Below are 27174 nucleotides of genomic sequence, written 5' to 3' on the forward strand. Positions count from 1 at the left end.
TCTTATGATAATAGCTTCTAATTTGTTATGAATAAAAAAGATGTGTGAGGGAAGAGGAGGTCTGATCAAAGGCAGATTTTAACACAGACCCTGAGGCCACTTAGGGCTACAACATGAAACAGATAATTTAAAATGCTTGCATTGACAGAGTGCATTAGATTCAATTATTTTGTCTGAAGGAAACCAATCAGGGAAAGTGGATTGTTCCCGGAAAGCCATTCTAGAAAAACAGGGAGCCAGGCTTCTGGCCTCCATGTAGGCAATCTTGACATCTATATTTCAATCTATCGCATTATTACATTTGGGTGCATTAAGCAGATGTGTGAGCTGTTGTGGCTGAAGGCAGCCCAGCCACCACTCCGTTTGGAGTAACCAATGCACCTGCACATGGGTATTTGGTTCTTTAAGAGCATCTCTAGTGATTCACATTTACATGTCACTTTGGTTCTGTGGATGAGGAGTGGAAGCTTCATTTTCAGAACTACAGGCATGCCTTTTTTTTTAATGAACCTCAATAATAGCAAAGAGGATAGTTCTCAGTTTTCCCAGTTTTCCCAAGTAGAAAGCTTTGTGAAATGCTTCTTTGTTAAATAGATAAAAGCTTCACAAATAAAACTGGACCTTGATTTACATTCTCATTTTAATCCCACAAATATCCTGAGGGATTACAGAGTAAGGTATTACTTTCCCATGTAATAGATGAATGAATCTATTTGTAAATGAATTTGCTAGTGGTTTTACAATGATTTAGGAGCCCAGCTAGAAACAGAATTTCCTATGAACGTTGGAAAATTACTGTGTGTCCAGTGTGGATGATAATGATGATGTGTGTGTGCGTGTATGTGTGTTTCTATAGACACATAGATTATAGAGTTTTTCCAACACACAGGCACTTCCCTGAAAAAAGAGTGACTTGACTATTCAATCTTGGATTCTGAGCAGAGTAGTTCTCTATAGCGGTTAGATATTTTTGGGTGACATAATGTATTTATTCTCTATATTTCACTTTATCTCTTTACTTCCTTCCAAACCAAATTTCTATTTTAAAATATCTTGGGTTCTCTATAGATTCTAGTTATCAGCTGTTTGCCAGATTCATAGCATGCAAATATCTTCTCCCATTCGGAAGGTTGTCTATTTGCTTTAGTTGTACCCTTAGCTATGCAGAAGCTTTTTAATTTGATAATGTCCCATTTATTTATTTTTGGTATTGCTGCAATTGCCAAGGGGATCTTCTTCATAAATACTTTTCCCAGGCTGATAGCATCAAGAGTTTCCCCCACACTTTCCTCTAGAACTTCTGCTGTTTTGCATCTGCAATTTAAATCTTTTATCCACCAAGAGTCAACTTTTTTAAATGGCCAGAGGACCAGATCCAGTTTCAGTGTTCTACATGTGCCTAACCAGTTCTTCTAGCACCATTTATTAAATGGGGATTCTTTTCCCCAGCTTTTGTTTGGTTTACCAAAGATCAGATAGTGGTATGAGGCTGATTTCATCTCTAGGTTTTCTATTCTATTTCAAAGATTATATCTCTATTTTTGTGCCAGTACCATGCTGCTTTGTTCACTGTAGACCTTGTAGTATAACCTGAAGTCTGGTTGTGTGATCCTTCCAGATTTGTTTTAATTTCTTAGAATTTCATTGGCTATTCAGGGATTTTTCTGGTTCCTTATGAAACAAAGTACTATTTTTTTTTCTGGTTCTTCAACATACAATGTTGGTACTTTGATGGGGATTGAATTAAATCTGTAGATCATTTTTAATAGTATGGACATTTTAACAAAGTTGATTCTTTCCAGTCATGAGCATGGTATATTCTTCCATTTGTTAATGTCTAAACTAATCAATGAGAAAAGTGCAAACAATCCCATTTATAAATGGATAAGATATGAACAAATCTTTCTCTGAAGAAGATAGATGAATGTCCAACAAATACATGAACAAATACATATCATCCCTAGTCATTAGAGAAATGCAAATAAAAACCACCCTGAGATACCACCTAACCGTAATGAGAATGGCCCACATCACAAAGTCCAAAAGCTATAGATGCTGGCATGGATGTGGAGAGAAGGGAACACTTCTACAGTACTGGTGGGATTGCAAACTAATACAGCCTCTATGGAAAGAAGTATGGAGAACCCTCAAAGAGCTAAAAGTAAACCTTCCATTTGATCCCACAATCCCATTATTAGGTATTTACCCAGAAGAAAAAAAAATCATTTACTGTAAGGACATTTGCTCTAGAATGTTCATTGTAGCACAATTCACAATTGCCAAGACATGGAAGCAACCCAAGTTCCCATCAACTCATGAATGGATTAATAAAATGTGATACACACACACACACACACACACACCCCATGGAATACTGCTATTTAGCCATAAAAAAGATGGAGACTTCACATCTTTTGTATTTACCTCAATGGAGTTGAAGAACGTTCTTCTCAGTAATGTATCACAAAAATGGAAAAGAAAGTATTTAAGGTATGCAATACTGATATGAAACCAATAGATAAACAGCTACACACTCACATGAGGGGAAAAACGCAATTAAATTCAAGTGAGAGGAGAGAGTAGACTCTATGGTGGCAGAAGTCAGGGTACAACAGAGACAAGGAGGTGTGACCACACCTTGAGATTTTGACTTCTTTAAAGCTGTATTGGGGCAAATGTATCAAACAAAAAAGTTGTTCAATGAAAGTCTGTGCATTAAAGATGAAAGACTGATTTAACAATTGCATGAGAGAGAAGGAAGAAAAGAGGCACAAAAGGGAAGGAGAAAAGGCTGGAGGAAGGAAGAGACTATAAAATGAGTGAAAGAATGAAAAAGATGAAGCAAAAACTCACGTTTGAGGGAAAGTCTTTCTAAACAAATGAGAGGCTGAAATGTTTTGGATTCTGAAAAACAAGCAATAGAGAATAAACAATGAGAATAAAGAAGAAGAATAGTGTGCGTAGGAACATCCTGGTGAGAGATTTGGAAGGGAGCAATCTTCTCTCATTGGAAGGAAGCAATCTTCTGAGGATGGGCTTACATCCTTTACCGGTGATGTGCCTTAAAGCGTTTAGCCATTATCAGGGTCTCCACCATTTGTAAACTACAGTATCATCCTAACTCCTAACTGAGGGTAACCTTAAGCTGCATTACTTAACAAGACATTAGTATTTTTTGGTTTGATACAGAAAATGAAACAGTGTTATATTTTCCTTCTTTGATTTCACAAATGATTCTATAAATACTGAAGCCTGGGCAGAGTATTTTATAAGAAGCTTTTCACTGTGTTCAGAAACCCTAAATCTCCAGGTACTTTCTATAAAACCTCTGAGATCTCCTTTTGTTCAAGAAATTCAGAACATTATTCCATTAAATCTTAAGATACTATTATCAGAAGTACATACTACAAATGTTTGGAAAGGCTGAATGCCTTACATTTAAGACAGAGCTGACATTCAAACTTTTTCTTCCAGTCCTCTGTTTTCGTCTGGCAAGCCATACCATCTCTCTGCTAGAAGGTCAATGAATGGATGGCAATATACTTGGGAGCTTAACAGATTCCAAGAAAACTCATTTTTTTCCGGCTGTGAAATTTTATGCCAGAAATAGCTTTGGGTCATACTGATCCCTTTCTGCTAAGTCTATGGAGAATATAGATTCTGCAAAATGTGGTATGGTGGTACATATTTTGCTAGTTATGCACACAGAATAATAGTAATAATGGAAGCCACCACCACATCAGTGGTGTCAGTATTGAATGCTGTGTCAGACATAATAGTTTGGACTGGGAAAGTCTCTAGGTATCTTATTACTGATAAGAAACTTTTCAGGAGAGAAATATTCTGAAATTGTACTGAAGAGCGTGGCATCTGCCACTGTTTTGAATTATTTGGCTCTTTCCTGGATCCAGGGCGTTGCTTTCTGTGTTATGACCACTAGGAAAGTGTGTTCTCTCTCCAGGGTCCATCTCCAAACTGCCTTAATACTTGACAGCAAAGCTGATTCTCATAAGAGGACAATTCAGCGTCCCATTAGTAAGTGTGTGGGCAGGCCAGACAGTGGCCTCTTGGCTCTGGTACTCAGGATACACCAATTGTTGATCAAGGTGTTTTCCAAAGTTAGAGAAGAGTAATAATCCAGGGATTTGTTAAATTGAATATTAGAGGTTTCTACTCTGTTGTGTCAGGCACATAATAATCTATAAAACAATATGACAGCTAGATATCTGTAGCTTCTATTTCGAGGTGAAGAAAATAAAACTAAAATAACCAGCAGAGTGCCAGGTGTCACAGAAACTAGTTTGTAATAGAGCTAGAATTTTATGTTCAATTGGTCAAATTGGTCATTGGGGTATCTGAAAACGGCATTTGAACATATGATTTCTTTTTTATTTTTTTTGGTTTTGACAAGGAAAATTATTATCAGCTAATCATAATCTATGTCTCATAGTGTCACTAGACTTCTTTTCAATAATTAAAAAATTCCTAACCCCTAAGAATCCAGAAAGAGAAAGATTCTGAAACTATCTCACCATTTTTCATGTGTCAGGCCTTTCTTTCACTTCCATTATCTAGACCCACTTTCCTCCATACCCACTTTCCACTTGCTACAACAATTCGTGGTCTGTACCCTCAAGGGGTTCACAGACCCGTGGAGGGAAAAACAATCAAAGGAGTGGTAAAGCCGATGCTATGATACAGAGGAATGGAGAGTCCTTGGCAATGTTCAGGTGGGAACATGTCATGTTAGAGGATTTCTAAGGTCAAGAAGGGAAAAGGTTCCTGAGGAGATCAGAGTAGGATCCATATCTTAAAAGACTAACAGTTTCACACAGAAGTTTGGAATTTCAGTCCAAGAAGAAAAAAATGGAAAAGCTATCAAAGACGTTTAATTTAGAGAGTGACATGAGCAAATCTGCATTTAGAAAGATAAATCTGGTGGCACTGTGGAGAAAGACGGGCTAAGAGGCAATTGCATTAATTTAACCAAGAAGTGATGAGCACCTAAACCAAAGCGGGCAGGGAGATGGAGAGGAGGGGATTGAGCTGATCTCTGCTTTCAAATTACTGGCTCATATTGCAAAGACAGAAATTAATAATGTATGAATATTCACAGTTTTTTTCTTTCTCAAAAAAAATGAGAAAATGGCAAAACTAAAGGAAAATGGGAAATAAAGAAGAATGTCATTAAATAACAGTATTATCCTGTTGCGTAAGAAACCTGTAAGTTACTCTTGAACTATTCCCAAACATACAGCTATATTCATTTATTAATCTAATGCTTATTGGTCGTTCCCTTTGAGCTAAGTTCTGTTCTAGACATTGAAAATACAAGGCAAGGTCTGAGTGACTTCTGCCCAGACATCTCTAAAGTTTCTCAATTTCTCTGGATCTCACTATCCACACAAATCCTCTTTTCCCCACTTCTGTCCCTCATCTGATGAAGTCTTACTCATATTCTGCATCAGCTGAAAAGCCACTTCCTCCCACGGGACTTCCCAGAGCCACAGTAGCGGTTAGGGCCCCAGGACTTTTCTTCCATTGCACCTGCCTAGTGCTTCCCCTGAGAGAACTTCTGACCACATGGTGCTGAGATCATACTGGTGCAAGAGCCGAGGGTTCTCTGAGGACTCTGACCACCCTGCTCTGTGTGCTGCCTGGCACAGAGTAGGCACTTGGATATTTTGTAAGTAGTGAATAAATAGATTAAATTCCTCAGCACAGTGAGTTGTTTCTTCCTACTACAAAATTATATCTTTATAAACATAAACCATTTTTTATACTTTAAACTGGCACTAACGCAGCCCCTTCTGCTCAGGAAGATCAAGGCCATTGGACGTTAACATGCAGTATTTCTAGATTCTACGTCTAGATTGGGGGTGGGGGAAGAAAGAAAGAAAACAGGCCACATATGGTTAGCGAAACTCATTTCTAAAAACTTGGCATGTTCTCAAACCATATTCAAAGCTTATGTCAATTTTGAAGACACAAATAAAATATATTTTCCAGAACTTCCCCTCCTTTGGTTGAATTTTTAGAAAAGATCTCCCACAATGTGAACTTCTGTAAACTGTATCCTAAGCTGAATCTGAATATTGTGATTTGAAATATTTTCCATATACTCTCTCTTCTTTAAGCCATGACACTTTAACCAGAAGGGAAATATTATGTATGTATAGAAATGAGGAATGTTTTAATTTTAGATTCCAAAGTACCATGGATAATAACATATGTTAATCTTAAAAGCACTTGTCATGTTTTTAAGTAAAAATAAGTCTCTTAAAGATGTTCCACAGAATTTGCCCCAGCTTTTTTAATAAGCATTTTATCTCTATGCTGTCTCTTTAGAAACTCAGAAATGAATAAAAGGAATTCTGATATATGTTAAGAAAATATCTCTACTCCCCACTCTAGCCTCCTTATTTTAGTATTATGACTGAACATTGTATTAATGGGCAGCAATATTAACCTGAAATTCTTGGTGACAGCAATTTGTGATGAATGGTGACATGTTTATTTTTCAAGCATTAACACCCTAGTCATGATTATCCTAAGCTCTATCATAAAAATCTTGAATTATCATGGAGTTTCATAGAAAAAAACCATAAAATCCATTCACTAGATTTTCCTAACTCTATATTATATCCAACTGATTAATTCAGCAGAAAGAATTATTTTTGTTCCTTATCCTTCACTTTTTCCTCTTTTTCTTCCTATTTGAATTGGGGAGTATATTGCATGACAATACTGTCAAACACTTCTTTATTTATTTATTTATTTATTTTTATTGTTAAATCATAGCTGTGTACATTAATGCAATCAAGGGGTACAATGTGCTGGTTTCATATACAATCTGAAATATTCTCATCAAACTGTTCAACGTAGCCTTCATGGCATTTTCTTAGTTACTGTATGTAGACATTTGTATTCTGCATTTAGTAAGTTTCGCCTGTACCCATTCTAAGATGCACCGCATCCATCACCCTCCCTCCATCAGAACCTCCCCCCTCCCTTCCCCTTCCTTGGCCCTTTCCCCATAGTCTTGTGCTATAGTTGGGTTATAGCCTTCATGTGAAAGCTATAATTTAGCTTCATAGTAGAGCTGAGTACATTGGATACTTTTTCTTCCATTCCTGAGATACTTTGCTAAGAAGAATATGTTCCAGCTCCATCCATGTAAACATGAAAGAGGTAAAGTCTCCATCTTTCTTTAAGGCTGCATAATATTCCATGCACACAAATCCTATCATGTACCACATTTCTTATAAAAATGAGCAAAATAACTTATATTGTTAGAGTATGTTTTTCTTGATGGTGGGGGTAAATTTATCATTAAAATCCATATTTCATACCTGGGGACAGAAAGATACAATTTTTTACAAAGTTATATGGTAAACCAGGAAGGAAGGGAAGGTAAATTAGTATTTGTCTAGACGCTTGCCTTAGTCCATTTAAACTACTAAAAGAAAATACTATAGACTGGGTGTCTTAAAATAGCATACATTCATTTGATATGGTTCTGCAGGCTGGGAAGTCCAAGATCAAGGTGTTGGCTGAGTCAGTGTCTGGTGAATTCCTGCTTCCTGCTTCATAGCTAACCCTCTTCTTACGGTTTCCTCATATAGCAGATGGGGGGAGGGCTCCCTCTAGGGTCTCTTTTATAAGGACCCTGATTTTATTCATGAGAGTGCTACCCTCATGTTCTAATCACCTCCCAAAGACCACATCTTCAAACACCATTACACTGGGGATTAGGTGTCTGCATTTGAATTTTGAGGGGAAACGAGCATTTGTCTATAGCACCTCTACTTATATCTGCCATCTCGCTTGGTGATTTTAAAATGTTCTATGACATTTTACCTTATTATTCACATATGACAACCCTGAAAACTATTTCCCTCGTTATAGAGATAATGATAAAGTTCACTAGGTATATATCCCTTACCCATAATTAGATAGCTAGTGAACAAGTTGGTTATATATTTGGGGTAGAATTGAAATCTCCTAGTAAGAATAAATAACACATTTGATATTTAAGATATGTCAATTCTGGGTATAAAATCTATAGCTAACAGAAACTAAGTCCTTTTGGGGGGCACAGTTATTTATTGTTGTTGATTTATTTTTGTTTTGTTTTATAGTATAGCAGTTAATAATAAGGAGGTTAAAAATCCCATTTTCAACATTTGACCTTAATATCTAAGAAGCATCAATAAAGAGCCAGACACAGGAAATTGATGTCTGGGGGGCGGGGGGAACCTAGAAGAGTTAAGCTATTAGGAGCATAAAAGTAGAAAATAAATATTATTGAGGATATGAAGTGGTGAAAATGAATATTTGAGCCTCAGACAAGAAATCCACAGATTATGGCTTTGAATGAGCAAGTAGGGCTCAGGGAAGACATTAAGGCTAATGGTGAGTGAACAATTTGGGAGCAAATATGAACACAGTTGAATTTACTGGAGTCAAATTTCCATATCAAAGTAGACGGCATGATTAAAAAGTACATACATATGTGGGGCAAACATACAGGGCAGTTGGTTATTTTTGTTTATAGGGTCAAATAAGGATTTTTTTGTCCAAACATTAGATGATGCATTCACTTCCTGACACCAGTTGCATTTTCTGATCTAAGTTACTTTTATTTAGTAGCTGCTGTCTGCACAGCATTATACTGGTTCATTTAAGAATTTTCCCAGTACGACTGTCAGAAAACCCAACTATAATTGGCTTCCACAAAATAGTACTTATGTTGGTAAATACCAATGTATTTGGCATACCTGAATAGCCCTGAGACTGTCTAGCTCTGACATAACTAGATTGAATCTTCTACAATGCCCAGAGACCTGATCTCACAATCTTCCCTGATAGCAGCAAAGATGAGGCAGGTCTAGGCTTCTAGCCAGTGCATCTGCACTCAGGGCCCCGGGTTCACGCTGATTTGACCAAATGAAGCATTTGCCAGTCCCCAAAATAGTTATGGTGGACAGGGGGTTGCAGCACTTGGCCAGCTTGAGTGACATGCTGGACTGAGGGGAAAACTAATTGGTCTCCCTGTGGGCATTGCCAGTGGAAGGGAAAATGAGTCCCTTGGAAGCAGAAATAACATGTGTCCACAAATTTATCTGACTAAGTCCTCTATTTAGCTGCCTCCAAAGTGGACTTACTTCCTTTCTTCATTTTTTCTTTATAAAACAAATATATACTAGTGACTATAGTGGTGATTACCTGCTGTAAGTGAGTCAGAGTGACCAGCCACTTGCACACATCAAGGTCCAGTGGGGGCTGCAGTGAGAGTGTCAATCTGATTAATTGCATAACAGGTTCCATCTGTGCAAAGTCAAGGCAGCTATAACTAATTATGCCACTCTCTTAAACATTTGACTTTGAATTGAGGCATATTACCTGTTAAAATAGGAAAAGGTATATAACACACTAGTTTCCTTACTCTTTCTTTGCCCAATTTTCTTGAGCATGAATCAGTGTGAGTGTGATGGGAAATAATACTGGGAAAAGGCCAATATTCTGAAGCAGGGTCCCTCAGGTGGGTGGTCTGGACCAGTGCCAGCGTGCAGCTTGGGGGTAAGGGGGAGTCCACCTTGAGGATCCCTAGAGAAGGCAAGAGAGAGGCAGCATCAAACACAAACCTTTTAAGTCATTGTTTTAACAAATAAAGTCTAAATATCGATTCCCTTCTACTCATTCATAGTGAAATGCCTATAGGAAATATTCCCATAGTTAACAGATGGCAGCGGTCACCTTGCCCACAGGCAAATCTCAATCTCTTCTTTACAGCCAGAGTCTCCTCCGTTTCCCTTTCTGCTGTCCCCATTTCCTTCATGATTGAATGCACCTTTGTCCTAATACCAGGTAAATACATCTTTTAAAAAAATCAATAGGAAAAAACCCAAATAGTTCAAAGTTAGAAATACACTAGATTATAAATCAGTGTCAGAGACGAATTTCAGAGCTCAGCTCCACAGAATCACTCCAGGGAGAAAATAGCCAAGAAAGCAAACTCCTAGGTAACCTCTCAGTTTGCATCCCAGCTTTCTAGATATGCTTGAAGGACAGTCTATATATATGCACATTTATACATGGAAAGGGATTCTATTTTTTCGAGTGGTTCCACACAAAAATCCCAAGTAGAAAATATTGGCATGTTTTCTTCCAAATTGCACACAGAAGCAACACCCCTGTCACTTCTAAAGATGACATCTCACCCGCATAGCTCACCTTTCTCAGGGGTTGTGTTTTCATCTTTGAAAGACAGCAGTTCTCAGAAGGAACATGCAGCATTAATTCTGAGGGATCTTCAAGAAGACGGCAAGACAAGTAACAATCTCTGTTGATTCGCAGTCGGGCCTGCTTTCAAGTTCTTGTTTTGTGTCTTTCTATCTCAGCCCTGAACGACAGGCGCTCTTAAAAATTGAAGCAAGTATTCAAAAAAGTTAAGAACTTGAGGGTCATCTTTGCCTAGATTATCTTAATACTTTGAATAATTGCAGGATTTTTGTTTTAACTTTTTTTTGTGTGAAGATTTTTGAGGTGACATGGTGCCATGAACCTTGCTTTACAGGCATGGCCTTACAGTGCAAATGACAATTTTCTCAACAAAGAAAGACAGGACTTAAAAAGTAGAAATTCTAAAGTCGAAATTATTGACTGCACATTACACGAAGCCTGACAATTAAGTGCATTAGGTTCACAAATGTATTCTAGAAAAAGTGCTACTTCATTGCTGAGTATCCCTACAGTCAACTTGGAAATACTTCCCGTGGGAAGCTGTGCACCATCACCAGCACCTAGTCTACCTTCAGAGGAATTTTGAAACTCTTTTTCCAGAATGGCCATCAGGGCTGTTGCTGGACAAGGGCTGACAATTAAGTTTGCAAACATCCTAGCAAAACTGCTTTGAAGGGTGGACTGGGTGTCGGCCTTGGCGTAGAGGTTCCCAAGGGGAGTACCTTGAAGGCAAATATAGTGATCTTTAGCAATGAGGTATGTACCATTTTTGGCAGGGTGAGGTTGTGAACTTAATTTTCCTACCTCAGATGTTAGACTCTGCACTAAGTGCTTCGTATGCAGTATCTCAGGTATCTCAGATAACAATTGAATAGGGTTAATGCTACTATATACCCCAAAATAACTGGATTAAACAGCTAATATTACACAGCTGCTAAATAATCCAGGTAAGGATGGAGCCCACAATGATTCCAGTGTACAAATGTCCAGGCCTATCTATTATCCAATAATTTGTTTGGAGGAAAAATTTACAAGTATTTTATTCAGTAATTCTGGAAATATACCCTCCTTTTGATTTAAAGGATAGTTTATTCTTTGTATTTTATCATAAAAAAACTAACCAATAAACAACTCGATCTCACAATATTGTTTTCATTGTGTGAGAAAAAGCTACTTGTTTAAATTCAGGATTATGAAACTTATTTTTTATTTTTATAACATGAGATGTGTCAGGCTATCTTGAGTATTGGAGTTTCACTGCAAAAGACTCTCTTTAGCCCACATAACTTTCAGTTCAAGCCAAATATTCCTACAGTAGAGTTAGTTTCTAGCTCCCCAAGCACCATTTAAATGCTCAGTCTGAAGCAGAAGACTGACCTATTTTCACAGGCATTTCTGGTTTCTAGGGTCTCACGTTTGTTTTGAGGCTTTTTGCTGCCCTGCTTCTTTGGCTTGTGAATGTCAGCGGTTGTATGATTGTCTCCAAGTATGTCAGTTCAGGTCCCCAAGGAAGCAGACACCGAGAAGGAGTTAGAAGTGTGAGGAGAATGCCTGTGAGAGGCAAAGTAGGAGGGAACGGGAATAGGAGAAGACCCGGGTCACAAGGCAGGTCTGGCACCTGTGAAAGAAGGTGGTGGGAGGAGGGTGGGAATCAGACAGGATCAAATAGGAATAGCCTCAGACTGTGGTGTAGCCATGAGAAAGTGTGGACCAGATCATCAGGGGAAGCCAGATGCAAAGATCACCCCACATGGGACAGAAGTAGCCAGGTCTATATCACACCTTCATGCTTATCCATTGGTTGGGAGCTGCCCAAGGACAGTGAAGCCTTGATCAAAAAGCTGCACCGGGTTTTGACCTGTTAGCTGGTGACTGTCAGCAACTGCTCTCCTTAAGAAGGTTCTCTCTTGAGGGAGATCTATGCCACTCACCTTCATGGCTACCAAAGTTCACTCACTTCTTAGACTCACCTGATACCCATCTCCTGCAGGTTTAGGAGAAGCTCTTTTGCGGTTTCCATCTGACCCTTTCTAAGGGGAAATTTAGAAGCGTGCAATGAACTACAGCCCTCATTGCTGTGGTTTGTATGAGAGCTTCAAGGGAGCCTCATTTTCTCTCCATCTACCATTCATTCCAAGTTCACCAAAGCTCCAGTAACACTTCTATTTCTCTCAATGGCTTACTTGGTGATGAAATTAATTCCTCTTTCAAGAGAAGTTGGAACCCTGGTAACTATATTCCCCTAAGCTAAAGTGGCTGCACGTGACCTCTCAAAGTCACAACTGGTCTAGAGACTTCAAGAAGCACCCGAGTGTCTTAGTTCCACACACGATTTCCTGCTGGCCAGGGTCAAGCATCTCTTCCTCAGTGGTCACTTCTCTTGTTGTCTTCTGTTCTCTACACAAAGGGAGTTCAGATTGACCAAGGGCCAGCTGTAGGATTTATTCAATGGAACCCTTTCTGTGTCTTCTAGAAAGAATCCTTTTGGGGACCAGGACCTTTAGCTCTGTAGCACCTGGAATTACAGGGACAGAAGACACAAGATACTGAATGGATCCTTGATTGTGTTCTTGCTAACTTCATTACTTAGGGCAAGTTCTCTCTTGAAGCGAGATCCCAGGTATTTGGTCTCCTACCTAGAAGACGGCGATGTATTTCAGCATCATCTCAAGTAACTTTCGGTGCTTTCCTGTTGGAGTAGAATATGTTTTCACCCCACCCGACATCAAAGTTGGTGTGACTGAAAGACTTTACACCACATCTAAGCAAAGCTGTTAGACTGTGCATTATTCAGTTGGCACTTTTCTCTGTCAGGAAAGTAACAGACCCCAGTAGAGGCAAGGTCCTGGGATGAAGAAGATATGTAGAACAGAGCCATGGCCGATGCGCAGCCAACCCAATTAATACAAGCAAGAAATAAACCTATGTCCTTATAAAACACTAGGGACTGGGCATTGTTGCTTCCTGCAGGATACCCTAGCAAGATCTGACTAATACTTTGCACATTTCCTTATCTGTGATATTATGCCTTGTATTTGCATCTTCCTGACTGCCTATAACTAACAGATATTTGCTTATTAATGACTATTATTCTTCATGTTTTGTGGGGGTTCTAGATTGGCTATGTCAGAAACATCTGGATAGAATTTTAAAAACACAAACTTGCGGACGATGCCTGTGGCTCAAGGAGTAGGGCAACGGCCCCATATACTGGAGGTGGTGGGTTCAAACCCGGCCCCAGCCAAAAACTGCAAAAAAAAAAAAAAAAAAAAACACAAACTCGCTGGCTTCACCCACATAGATTCCGTTTCAGCGGGTGATATTCAGATGTTGCCCTTAGCATGGGGCCTAGGAATGTGCATATTTTGAAAACTCCCCATGTTCCTATAGCATTCAGAAACTGGGTTGCATAATACATTCCTCAATCTTCACTTAGTTTTGGATTAATCATCTTTCCTGTTGTGCCAGACCTAGATGTACTATCACCTTTGTTGCCTGACGTGAACAATGGCCCATGTACCCAATGTGTTATTAGGCCCATTTCCTCAGCCTGCATTCACAGCCTGGTCAAACTAAATTTGCACTTGTACCTGAAATTGTTTGATGCACACATCAAATTTCTCTAGAAAAATGTGTGTGTGTGTGTGCGTGTAAAAGTACATATATGAACAAAACCAGATAGAATTAGGTAAAGTTGTTTTGTGCCAATAAAAAGACAGCTCTGAAATGAGCAGCAGAAATAATTACCTGTGTGGCAAAAAGTACAGGACCTACTGGGGGAAAAAGTAACAGAGAAATTGCTGATACAATTATTTCTAGTAACTCTCCATAAATGCCTATGTGCATTAATATGTGCATAAATCTCCCCAGGTGGCTGGGTTACCAGTAACGAGATGACTGTCTAAATAAGTGCTCAAGGCACCTTATCAGCAAAAGACAATCAGCAAAAGACATGGGGATGAAAAGTGATTTAAGCCAAAGTTAGATGACATTAACTATCTCATCTTCTGTGGGAATGATCAAGCCAAAGCATCACAAATTGAAGATAAACTTGCCCACACCACCAGGACTGCCCCTCACCTCCACCATCTCTGTTTTTCCTTAAATTATTAACAATTTTTCACAAGTCACTCTAGTTAAAGGAAGCTTCTAGTTTTTGTTTTAATGTATGCTCTCAAAAAAAAAAAAAAAACACAGAAAATAAAATGCATGAAAATTCTGCAGACTTGGGATTCTTACCACTATGATGTGAAAACTCTTAAGGGATGGAAACAACTATAAGAGGGACTTTACCTAACAAATGCAAACAGTGTAACCTAATTCTTTGTACCCTCAATGAACCTGAAACAATAAACAAACAAACAAAAAAGAATTTGACCTCAATAACAAAACCAAAAAGAAAAAAAAAAAAACACAAAAAACTCAGAATCAGAGTCTAATGTTCTTTCTGAAGTCTTTTTGTTTGTTTGTTTGTTTTATCCACAATGGATATGTAACTGTCATAAGTCTTTGGGTGAAGAGGAAAAACAAAATCCCATGTCTCATTATTGTTCCTACTGAAGTGTTTAAATGATGACAAACATCATGATATGAAAGATACAATAAAGGGAATCAAAAGCCTTATCTTTAATTCTATCATGTTATGAAGGCAGAGTCAACTAGAATTAAGGATAAAAAATGTTCCAAATCAATTTATGTTCCTGGAAAGGTAGTCTCAAGCTTCTAAAATTCATAAACTCAAAGCTATTTGTTTTACCATTCACACCTGTCTGAGAAAAATCAGTCAAATATTTGTCATGATATCTCATTTGTTTATTGGTAAATGAACTAGGGAAAATTCTCTAGACAAATTTCTCTTTTAAAAGTTCACATTCACATTCTTGTTTTTTTCTTCATTAAAGAGTCACAATTACTTAATAACAGAGAGAGAGGGCCATGAATAATTTTCTATAAGATTAAAAGTTTTTTTTTATCTCTTTAAATTTATGTTCAAACTTCCCAGGTAACATATAAGAGTCTTAAATTTGGAAACTTTGCATACCCCGAATACTTACAAAATATTTATAACTTTCTCCATATTAGATAATATTTAAACTACACCTCTGTACGAGATGTTGCTATTTTATCCTGTGTGGCCAGTTTATTAGTAGCGCTGTTGCTAATGTAACTGAACGTCTCTGGAGAACTGAGCTAGGTTGATAATTCCCCACCAATTCAAGCATTTTCTCCCCCTCCTCCCTCCTTCTCTTTCTTCCTTCATTCCACCGAGAGAACCTCTCCCTCTCCTCTCTTCTCTTCCCTCCCTCCCTCCCTTCCCTTTTCTTGGTTTTTGGTAACACAATCTTAACTGTTTGTTTCATTTTCCCCACTTATAATAAGGAGATAAGTCAGTAAGAGAAGAATCCCAAATGCTGACCCCTTGGACTCACTCACATGTCAAAAGAGGCCCACGAGTCGTTATCCTAAAGTCTGTGTTTACTTCCTAACCCACTGATGAGATTCACCTGCAAGTAAAGACAAGCAATTCAGGATGAAGTGTGCGTTGCAGTATCCCCGTCCCCTGCCCCCCCCCCCTTCGAGATACTAAGCTTATCTGGATATCAAGATACTATAAGTGTTAAGATCTCTGATAATTCTGATTTTAAGGCATTGCTTTACTTTCAAAATTTACCACGCTAGTCTAGAAGGTTTCCATTCTACTTGAAATTGGTTTACAAAGCAACCCTTTGTAAAAGGGTATGTTTCTTGGCCAGTTTGGGGGGGGGAACTGGATTTGCGACCCCTCCTTGGTCTGCGGGCACCTGCGCGCCTGCACGTCCGGCTCACCTGTCTTCATGGCTCGGCTCTGCTTTCTTTTACAGCATAGGAGGAGACGTGGGGCGGGGCCACGAAGGGAGTTACGCGGGCAAGCACTTCCGCGTGGGCTTCATGACGATGCCCGCCCCCCAGGACAGACTGCCCCATCCCTGCTCCAGCGGCTTCTCCGTGAGATCACAGTCCCTGCACTCGGTCGGGGGCACCGATGACGACAGCAGCTGCGGCTCCCGGAGACAACCGCCCCCCAAGCCCAAGCGGGACCCCAGCACCAAGCTGAGCACCTCCTCGGAGACCGTCAACAGCACGACCGCAGCCTGCAAGGGCGGGAAACCCCCGGAGAGGCCCGAAGGTAAATCACGCCACGCCCTGCACCTAGAAATCTCTTTCAGACCCCACGTTCAGGTCAGCATCCTGGGGAGCGTCCACTTGGCTCACGGGGTCCCCTGATACATAGTGCCTCCAGCACCCCCAAGTCCTAGCAAAGGAGAAAAAAGGGGAAGGTCATTGCTGGTGTATGTCCATGGACATCCAGAATTAATACTTCGTTTGTGTCATCAGAAAGGAGAAGGCAATGTATTTGAAACTTTAAATCATTTGAAAAATAATTTTGCTTAGAAATATATCTAAAATTTATATTGTCTTGCTTTTATTAATACCATTTGATTAAAAGTATCATTATCCGATTATTAAGGGAACATTTTACTGCACGAAAATATAGAGAAGAAAAAGCTTGTAATCTTTTAGTAATAACCATTTTTAACATTGTGGTATATTTGTTCCCTTCCAGGGAACGTGAATTTAGTATGTATGTGTGTGCACATCAAATGTCTCGGTCTTCACTTGATAGCTCCAATTTTTACCTGTATTTTTTCTCAACTGTGAAATGCACAAGTCAAACATATTCCAGCTATCTTTCTGATCTATGAATATAAATTAGGTCACACTGACATTAGATCTTACCATTTATTTAGGCCTTATTTGAAAACTAAGGTCCATGAATCCTATGTACTCGATTTTGATATAAGGACCATTAAGGTCATGGGGCGAGGGAGGAAAAGCAGAGAGAGGGAAGGAGGGAGAGGGGTGGGGCCTTGGTGTGTGCCACACCTTCTGGGGGCAAGACATGATTGCAAGAGGGACTTTACCTAACAAATGCAATCAGTGTAACCTGGCTTATTGTACCCTCAATGAATCCCCAACAATAAAAAAAAAAAAAAAAAGGAAAGAAAAGTAAGGTCCAGCTTTTCTGAGCTTCTCCTGACAGCCCATTGGTGGGAGAGTAGTTTTAAATGTGCTTTGAGGTAAGCTGTCTCACAGTCAGAGGGGGCAGTGATAACAAAGTACTTTATACTGGGTGGCTTATAAACAATAGAGACATAACGTCTCAGTTCTGAAGACTGGAAGTTTGAGTTCAGGATGCCAACATGCTCAGGTTCCGGTCGGGGCCCTTTTCTAAGTTGCAGACTGTGGACTTCTTATAAAGATACTAATCCCATTCGAGGGCTACACCTTCATGCCTTTGTTACTGACATAACATCCAAATGTTATCACTTTGGGTTTAAGGTCTCAGCATTTCGCAACCACTCACATTGTTGCACAAGCCCATTCAGATTTTTATACATCAGTTGTGGAAAATACCCCAGGGTTCCCAACGCTCTCAGAAAGCAGTTTGAGGCCGAGTCCCACCGGGTCCGAAAGTCTTATCCCTGCTCTCCCATCCCCTTTCCATGGAAAGCTTCACTGAGGCCCTGCGGTACCAAGTTTCAAAGTGCTTTGCAGCAGGGTGGAGGCAATGTGGTTCTTCCACGGGAAGAGTTCTTTATCCTGTGGCCTCCTCAGTCCTCACGAAAGCTCTCTGGTCTTCTGGCCTAATCTTTCCACAAAAACTCAAGGGCCGCCCTTGAGATGGGGGCCTTTAGGTGCATGCCATTTCTTTCCTCACCCTCAGGTCTCTTTCTCCCTTAGTGGTGTCCCGACGCCTTTGCCAAAAGACATTAGCTTCAGTACATATTAAGTAATTCAAAGAAATGCCTGGAGGTAGAGCCGATCCACCAATTTTATAATATAAAGAAAATCTTCTTACTTTCAGTTTTCCTACTAAATAGATATATATATGCAAAAATATGTCATACGTGTATGTATGTGTGAGCACCCATGTGAATAACATGTACGCATATGTGCAAAATTGAAGTCAGAATTCATACAGTCTTAGGTTTTGTATTTTCACTTAGTCTATTGTGACTATTTTTGGTGGCATTCAATTTGTCATGAAACATCATTTTTATGGAGAGAAGTATACATCATAGTAATGTATTTAATCATTATCTTGATGAATGCTTAGGTTGGTTCTAATTTGTTTAGCTATAATGAATAGCACCACAAAGGACATATGTGTGTGTGGGTGTCTGTATGTGTATTTGTGAAACCCTCTTTATCATTCCTCTGCCTTCTTAGAGCATATTAAACATCTGATTCTTTATATAATGGCTCAGGGTTATGAGTATGCCCTTCAACTTGTAAAACACCGATGCTTTGAGGAATAATGCAGGTGTTTAATTTACCCGTTAGTACATTAAAGGGCCCCCAGAGAGTTGCCTTTTGTAAATTTTAAATTTTCTCAGGTTTCCTCTGATACTGATACTCAGTACTTTTCATTTCCTATTCTTTTCTGTCATCTTGTGCCCAGAAGTCAGCCCTCTCCTACTTCCACTACCAGAAACTGCATCATCTTTTACATTAGATTGTTTGCAAAAAAAGATCCCTGATTTAGGACAGTGATCTCTGAATGATGAAGGCCTGAATGAAACCTGGAATAATTCAAGAATTAGGGGGAATAAAAGAACCTCCGAGAGGGAGGAGAGATGAGCCAGGCAGGAGAGCAGCTGGTTGGGAATGGGTTAGGAATGTGTGATGGAGCAGCACCACCCTGCCAGCCACATTCCAGGGAGGAGCACAAGACACACACTCAGAACAGCCCCTGAGGGGCCGGGAGCTGGAGTACTTAGAGGGAAAGTGTGGATACAATCCTGGGGACTGTCCCACAGAAGAAAAATTTGAGTGATAATTCAATTATCTTTAAAACAGAAGGTTAGCCAGGTGTGGTGGCATGTGCCTGTAAGTGGCAGCTGCTCAGGAGGCTGAAACAGGAGAATCACTTGAGCCCAAGAGTTTGAAGTTTCCATGAGCTAGGCTGATGCCACAGTACTCTAGCCTGGGCAGCACAGTGAGACTCTGCCACACACACACACACACACACACACACACACACACACACACACACACACACACACACACACACATATCACCATTTCTCTGGGTTGCTTCAGGTTCAGGTGACTAGTTCCTGAGGGGGAGAGAAATTCTCATGAATTCTCCTAATTCTCTCTCAGATCTTTTCACTGTCCAAAGATCTAGGCTTTCCAGTAGCTAGTTATGCAGCATCTCTCTAATCTTTATCTCTTCTGAAGACAGAAGAAGAGAAAGTGACTGAATTACAGCAGCAAAGACTTGTTAGACTTGGAAAAATACTTGGTGGGTGATGAGGCTCATTAAAGACTAAGTCCCAACCCACTATTTCTTCTCCGAAAGTAGCTCTCAGGACGGATTGGGACACCCCCCCACCCCCGTATCTTTGAGGACTGCATATGTTATTAGTATCTGGTACAGAAATGATAGACTTCCACAGACAAGTGATTCTCAGTGCAAATTTTACTTTCTCTTCAGTACACTTAACAAGAAGGCAATTATAAAACCAAATGCACTCAAATCTCTTCTACTAAGTATGACTCAATAATAACTGTAGAATCAGGGCTTACTCAGTTCAGAGACAGAGAAAAAGTCTTGACTCCAAATGCATGCATATGTGTGTACTCAGAGCCAGAATTGTATAAATATGTAGATTGTTCCTTTATGAAATGTCAGTTGTATATAATTGTATGTTAACTGGAGTTCATTATTGAGCATATGTTTTCTTTACAATTTTTCTAGCTATCAACATTATAACAAAGATAAAAAATGACTTTTATAAATCTTAGCCTGTCTTTTCCTTTTACATTAAATGCCAGCAAAATCAAAATATTGATTCAGTGGCATTAGAATGATTTCCATGGTAACCAGCTTCTATTTAAGTAGGGGCTTATGACTTCCCTGTGGATAAATGTAAAAAGAACTGGACTTGTAGCAAAATGGCTTTTCAGGGCAGGAAATAAAAACGTGATCACAAAAAATAATCATGTAACAAAAGTATAATTTAGTGTTTAAAAATTATAGTTTTGTCACATTAAAATATATATTTACTTCTATTTTAGGACCTTGGACAATAAAAGCACTTTTAAACATTTATATAGAAGCAAGCATAAACTGGCAATCAGTAACTGTTAATATTTTAATTACCCTTTTCTATTGCTTTAATATGGTACCTGATTATTTTGAGGAAAGATTAGATGAGATAAAGACTGTTAACTAGGAAGACGCAGAGGCCCCATGAGCTGTGTCTCATGTGCAACCCAGTAGAATAGATGTGACCTCACACTAGTCATCCTCAGCCCTCAATAACGTCCTTGTTAGAAACGCTGTGTGGTTTGGGCAGAAGAGACTATACTTAGGATCAACAGGAAAACTTTGACTTTAGGTAAGTGATCCAATGAGACTGTTTCTTTACCTTTAAATTGATTATAAAGAACTGAGAACCTGATCATATCCTACCCCCCCCAGCTTTATGACAACCTAATAAATGAACATTAGTGACTGCATGGTACGAAGAAACTGCTACACAAATAGAAATTAATACTATTTTAAACGTATAATTACCACTTATTACTAGGTCTGAATAATATGAAATTTGGGGTTGGGCAGCACATATAGTAAAAACAAAAAGAAGAAAAGATACACCTACCCCACTCCGTGGGCTAGCACCTTCAACACTCTACACACAGCTCTTGTGAAAAAGGTGAAAGATAATTGCTGGAAAGGATGTGGAGAAAAGTGAAGCCCTGCACACTGTTGATGGGAAAGTAGATTAGTATGTATAGTGTGGAAAACGGTATGGACCAAAAAATTAAAAATAGAATTACTATATGACCTGATAATCCTAGTGTTGGGTATACATCCAAAGTAAATGAAACCAGTATGTAGAAGAGATGTCTGCACTTGACATTCACTATTCGCAATAGCTGAGTGATGGACCAACCTAAGTGTCCATCACCAGATGAATGGATAAAGACAATGTGGCCCATCAACCTATGAATGGATTAATTATGTGGCTCATGTATACCAGGGAATACTATTCAGCATTTAAAAAGTTAAAGACTTTATATCTTTTGTATTAACCTGGATGGAGATGGAACACATTCTTCTTAGTAAAGTATCACAAGAATGGAAAGGCAAGTATCCCATGTACTCAATACTAATATGAAGCCAGAAGATGATCTAATACCTGCCCACACAAGAGAAAAATTCAATTCAATTCCAGTTGGGGGTGAGGAGGAGGGGGACAGGTGGAGATGGAGGAGGTAAGGAAGGATAGAAGGGAGGAAGGAGGGGGATTGGTGTGCTCCCACCTATTGGACACAACATAAGGGCATATGACACATCTCTTGAGTGCAGGGCACAACTACAATAGGGACTTTACCTCACATATACAAACATTGTAACTAATTATTTACATCCTCATATTAATGTAAAATTTAAGAAGGAAAGAAAATGTGTACACAATGAAAAATTTCATACACAATGAAATGCTATACAGCCATGAAAAAGAATACAATTCTGTCTTTGACGGCAGCGAGGGTGATTCTGGAGGACACCGTGTTAAGTGAAATAAACTGGATTCAGAAAGACAAAGACAGCTTGATGTCACTTATATGTGAGGTGTTAAAAATACTGAACTTGAAGCAATAGAGAACAGAATGTTACCAGGGGGTTAGGCTTGGGGTAGGGATTGGGGAGCCATCAGTCAAAGAATATGTAAGTATAATTAGACAGAAGGAATCAGAACAAAACATCTAGTGTATGGCACGGTGACTATAGTTAATGTCAATACATTTTATTCTTGTAAATCATTTGGAGAGTAGCTTTTAATTGTTCTTGCCATAGAAAAGTGTAAGTATGTGAAGTAATTCATATGTTAATTAGCTCAATTTAGTCATTCCCCATGTATATATGTATTTTAAAACATGTTTTATAATATACTTCCTTTCCACAAAAATAAATAAATGGAGGAAAGAAGCAAAAACAAAACAAAACTGAATTATAAAAGGACCAAAATAAACAGGGAAATATTCTCCAAGTGTAAAAACTCTTTTACTAATATTATGGTATTAATATAACATTTAGTATAATGAGGAAAACATGTTTTTATTAAACTTCAAGGATCTCTGTGCTTTTGTGTTTTAAAAAAACACTGTCATGTATTCTTAATTTCCATTTCTTATGACTTCTTTCTTTAAGTCATTTTCGGCAATTTATGATATTATTTCATGATTGTCTCTTTATAACACAATGAAGAAATACTTTTAAGTTGGGATAATTCTCCTGATTTCTGATTTTTATCTTTTAGATATGCTTAGTAGAATCATATCTTTTGAACCAAAGATTGGAACACCTGAGGGACTATTTGGAGTGATTGTCTCTAAGAACTTGGACTATGTGGTTGAGCTAGCAACAAGTGAAGGCAAAGTTCATTATAAGGCCACTGCCTTAAAAACAAACATAAACACAAAACCCTTCATAAAAGATTACCAGGTAGAACAATGCAAAGTCTCTAATAATGTTGTTTCTCAAGCCTCTAATTATTCAGCAAATACTCTGAGTGTCTGATCTGTCTCACTGGGGATCCAGCTCCAGTGATAAATGGAACAGAAATCATATTCTTCTCATGCTGCTTATAAAAACTTTGGTTTCTAACGCTCCAACTCAGCCTGTTTTCCTCTATCCAGATAACGGAGAAAGCAATGATTTAGAGCTGTGGCCCCCAAACCCCTGAGCTGTGGGCTGGTACCTTTCTGTGGCCTGTTAGGGACAGGGCCATGCCACAGCCTGAATGTCACCTCCTGTCAGAGCAGAGGTGGCATTAGATTCCCACAGGAGCATAAACCCTGCTGTAAATGGTTCATGTACAGATCTTGGTTGTGCTCCCTGGTGATCGTAGGTGGAGCTGAGGACATAAGCAACACACTTCGGGCGTCACTGCCTCCCATCACCTCCAGATGGGACTGTCTAATTGCATGAAAACAAGCTCAGGGTTCCCACTGATTCTGCATTATGGTGAGTTGTAGGATTCTTTTGTTATATATTACAATGTAATAATAGCAGAAATAAAATGCACAATAAATGTAATGCCCTTGAATCATCCAGGAAATATTCCCCTCCTCCCCACATGAAACCCATCCCTGGTGCCAAAAACATTGGAGACCACTGTTTAAAAGCATGATTTGGAGAAATTAGAAAATTGGACATGACAACCATGCGAGTTTCTTCCATGTCATTAGTTGTTTAGCTAGCAAAGAAATGTGTTAAACACATTTCAATAATGTGGTTTTTCCTGCAAAGAATGTTTGTTGATCTTTGGCTATTTGATACTGACAATTTAAAGGTGCCAGATCTGATTTTCCACCAACATAAAACTTCAAAAATAACCCAGGCTGTTGAGGAAAGAGGAGTGGAAGTGAGTGGAGTATGGTTATTCTCCTGGACAGCTTACAGTGTTTCCCGGATCAGAATCCCAGTTTGGGAATCTAACTCAGTACTAGTCAACACTAGCCAGGACCAGCCACATACTTGATTGTGTTTTGCACTGACTAGTCCAGATCTCTGATGCTTATAAGGCAGTCATAATTTTTTTTCTAATTTGTTCTTTTTAAAATTTCAGAATATTTTTGGACTACACATGTGTTGCTTACATAGTTTGCTTTTTTTACTGATTGAGTCAAAATTTTAAGTGTGCCCTTCACCTAGACAGTGTACTCTGCACCTGTCCTGTGCGAATTTACTGGTCCCCGCCTCCTCCCTCCCACCTGCTTGATTTTTGTTCAAGAGCCCACCGATACATGAAGGTATACTATTTTTTAAAAGACTGTTTTTTAAAAAAATAATATTTTTTAAATAGACAGTTTTTACAACTCAGCATGATATAGTAGAAAAACAAGAGTTTAGAGGCAAACAGACTTTAATTTCACAACAGTGCTGCCAACATTAGCGTCTTTCTCACAGCCTCATTTCCTCACCTATAAAGTGGGAATAGCAATCCTAATCTTATGAAATAGGCAGAATTCTATACCCAAGATTTCCCACTCCCTGATGTAGCTGTCAGTGTCCTCCTTGGATCTGACACACGGCTCCCAGCTTGAAGACCCAGGAGACGGTGTGGGAATGTGTGGAGCAGCCTCTAGGAACCCCTGGCTGGAAGTCAGCGGGAACCAGGGGAAGCTTTATCACTGGTTTCCCAACTGCAAGGAACGCTGACTTCTGCCAACAGTGAATGCGTTTCAAAGTGGATTTTCCCCCCAGAACTTCCAGATGAGGAGTTAGCCTGGTTGCCACCTTGATTTTCGCTTGTGAGATGCTGAGCAGAGAATGCATTCTTTTTCCTTCTGGCTGTACCTGGACTTGTGACCCACAGAAGTGTGAGCTGATAAAGAACATCAATTTTTAAGCTGCTACATTTGTGACAATTTATTATGCAGCAACAGAAAAGTAATCTATCTTACACAGTTGTTAGGCAGACAAAAAGTGAGTGAGCAAAGCACAGGCTTAGTGTCTGGCAAGTAGCAGCTACTGTCACCCTGCTTCCCTTCCTCTCCCAGTGCTGGCCTGGCTCTCAGACCCAGGAGTGGGGTGAAGACAATGCTGTGGCTTCCCAAGCTTTTCTGGCCAGATCTTGAAAATGAATAAGGTGATGGAGCCTCAGAAAATATTGACATACATGGCCTCCTGAAGTATCTTCTTATATTTTTTTCTGAATTTATTTGACTCTTTTCCCAAAAGGATCTTTCCTTTCTCACCAGCAGTTTTTGGTTTGCTTAAAGGGCTCAGCAGGGTCTTTCCTGGTGGCAAGTTTTAACTCAGTCATCTGGATGACTGCAACTGCCTTCTTGGTGCCTTTGGTCTCATAACTACACTGTTTAGCACTATGCTAATAAAACACAAAGAGAATGGAAAGACAGCTCTGAAATCTCCATTGTTTTGGCACTGAATGGTGTTGCATTGTGCATGCCTGTGTATTTTAAGAGGAAGTGAGGTAGGAGGTTATCGACAAAAGCCCCCATTTCTGGATTTCTCTTCCCAGGTTGGCAGAAGCAGAAGCTACCAGGCTTCCTCGTGTAAAACCCATCTGTCAGACCAGGCACTGCTGAGATGGAGATGGAGTTGTGTATCTACTGTGTGTGATCTCTCTCTAAATGTACCCTGGGGCTCATGAATGAAATAGTTTGCAAGTCAGACCATCATGCAATGCATCTTCCTCTCAGCTGTGGTTATTATCTAGTCCGAGGAATGACCCCGCCTTTAGGGATCTCACCCAACATCTTTGTGTTGAGTCTGTCATTGGCCTAATTTGTTTAGTGTCTTAGATCTGTAAGATGACTCATTACCATGTTGTTGGCACAAATGGAGTCTTCCATGAAAAAACAACCAGCTCAAAGTTTCTGAGTATCTATTGTGATTAGGCATTGATTTGGGGGAGTGTTCTATTACTGTGTAACAAATTGCCAAAAATGCAGTGGCTTAAAACAACATGCCTTTATTATCTCGCAGTTTCTTTAGATCAGAAGTCTTCTCAAGATGTCGAGGCTTCAATCTAGATTACCACTTGGGGCTGGAGACTCATCTGAGGCTCAAGGCTGTGTCCCAAGTTCTTACAGTTGTTTCTTCAGGAAGAGGACGGTCTCAGGGACATTGATTCTGTCCCTTCAGGGAAGGCCTGGAATTTGTTTTGTAGAATTCACCTGAATGGCACAGACTTACATGGGTTAATCCCCTTTTTATTAAATCATTGTCAACTTATTAGGAACAATAATAACAAACCAGAAAATTCCCTCCCCTTCTTCCACATATCATAACCTGGTCAAGGGAATGAAATGCCGTCATACTCACAGTCCTGTCTCCACTCAAAGAAAGAGAATTATATATATAGTGTAGAAACCCCGGTGGGAAAGAATCTCGTTGCCAACTTTCAATTCTGATGACTTAGGGTGATACAAATGAGAAGTAGCCTATACTGCTTTTCTAGAAACTACCCAACAATCTAATTAGACCAGTGATTTTCAACTGACATGCCACGGCACACTGGTGTGCCATGAAAGGATCTTAGGTGTGCAGTGAAAAATTTTAAAGATAATTAAATTATTTTCAAAAGAAGTTTAACGCACAGTAAATATATTCTTTTTTTTTTTTTTTATCAACATAGTTTAAGTGAGCTGTGGAAGTTTAACTGTAGACTCAGTGTGCCATGAGATAAAGGTTAAAAAGCACTGAGTTAGATACTTACAAAGTCAGTTAAGATAGTTATCATTAACAAAGATAGTTAATGAGTATTGCCAAAGATAAAGTAAAAATGCCATAGGATAGTAGAAATATATGGGGACAATCTACATGAATGGCAAATAAATAGGGCAAAATGTAACACCCCTCACAGCTCCTCTCTCTTTCCTTTTATCCACATAATGAAAAGTCACCCCTTCTGCTAAGTGTAGGTACTTTATTGTGTGACTGGATAAAAGTGGAAAAAAATCTCATTTCTTTTGGCTTCAGCCTTACTTGGAAGCCACAAGAAAACACACACCTTAGGCCAGAAGCCCCACGGCCAATGAACTTCTAGAAAATACGGACTCAAGTAAAATACTGATGCCAAAATGGTACAATATTAAAATTGCATATGTCAGGTGATGTGATCCTCACTGCTAATTTTCCTCTTTGACCCAGTGTGCTAACTTGACCCAGAATGGTCACTTGTCCCTAAAACACCTGATGGCTGTGGGGCAGGTAATTCAAAGCCATCGCACAGACCAGGGCTTTGGCCTGTGGGTCTCTGCAGAACTCCCTGGATCAGACTTGGAGTTTGGTGGCGGTGATTTATGCTGTGTACCTTTCTGATCTTCACCTGCTTGGCAGCAATTT

At 39.3% G+C, this 27174-nt stretch overlaps 1 protein-coding gene across 1 annotated transcript in view; it reads left to right on the forward strand.

Annotated features, from left to right (window-relative positions):
* Positions 1-27174, forward strand: part of NYAP2 (neuronal tyrosine-phosphorylated phosphoinositide-3-kinase adaptor 2) — a 268701-nt gene that overhangs the window by 96875 nt on the left and 144652 nt on the right. Inside the window, exon 4 of the mRNA XM_053597668.1 lies at positions 16107-16411. Within this exon, the coding sequence (XP_053453643.1) occupies positions 16107-16411 (305 nt within the window). The remainder of the gene's footprint in view (positions 1-16106; positions 16412-27174) is intronic.

This window comes from Nycticebus coucang, chromosome 7 (assembly GCF_027406575.1).
Source record: "Nycticebus coucang isolate mNycCou1 chromosome 7, mNycCou1.pri, whole genome shotgun sequence".
NCBI lineage: Eukaryota > Metazoa > Chordata > Mammalia > Primates > Lorisidae > Nycticebus > Nycticebus coucang.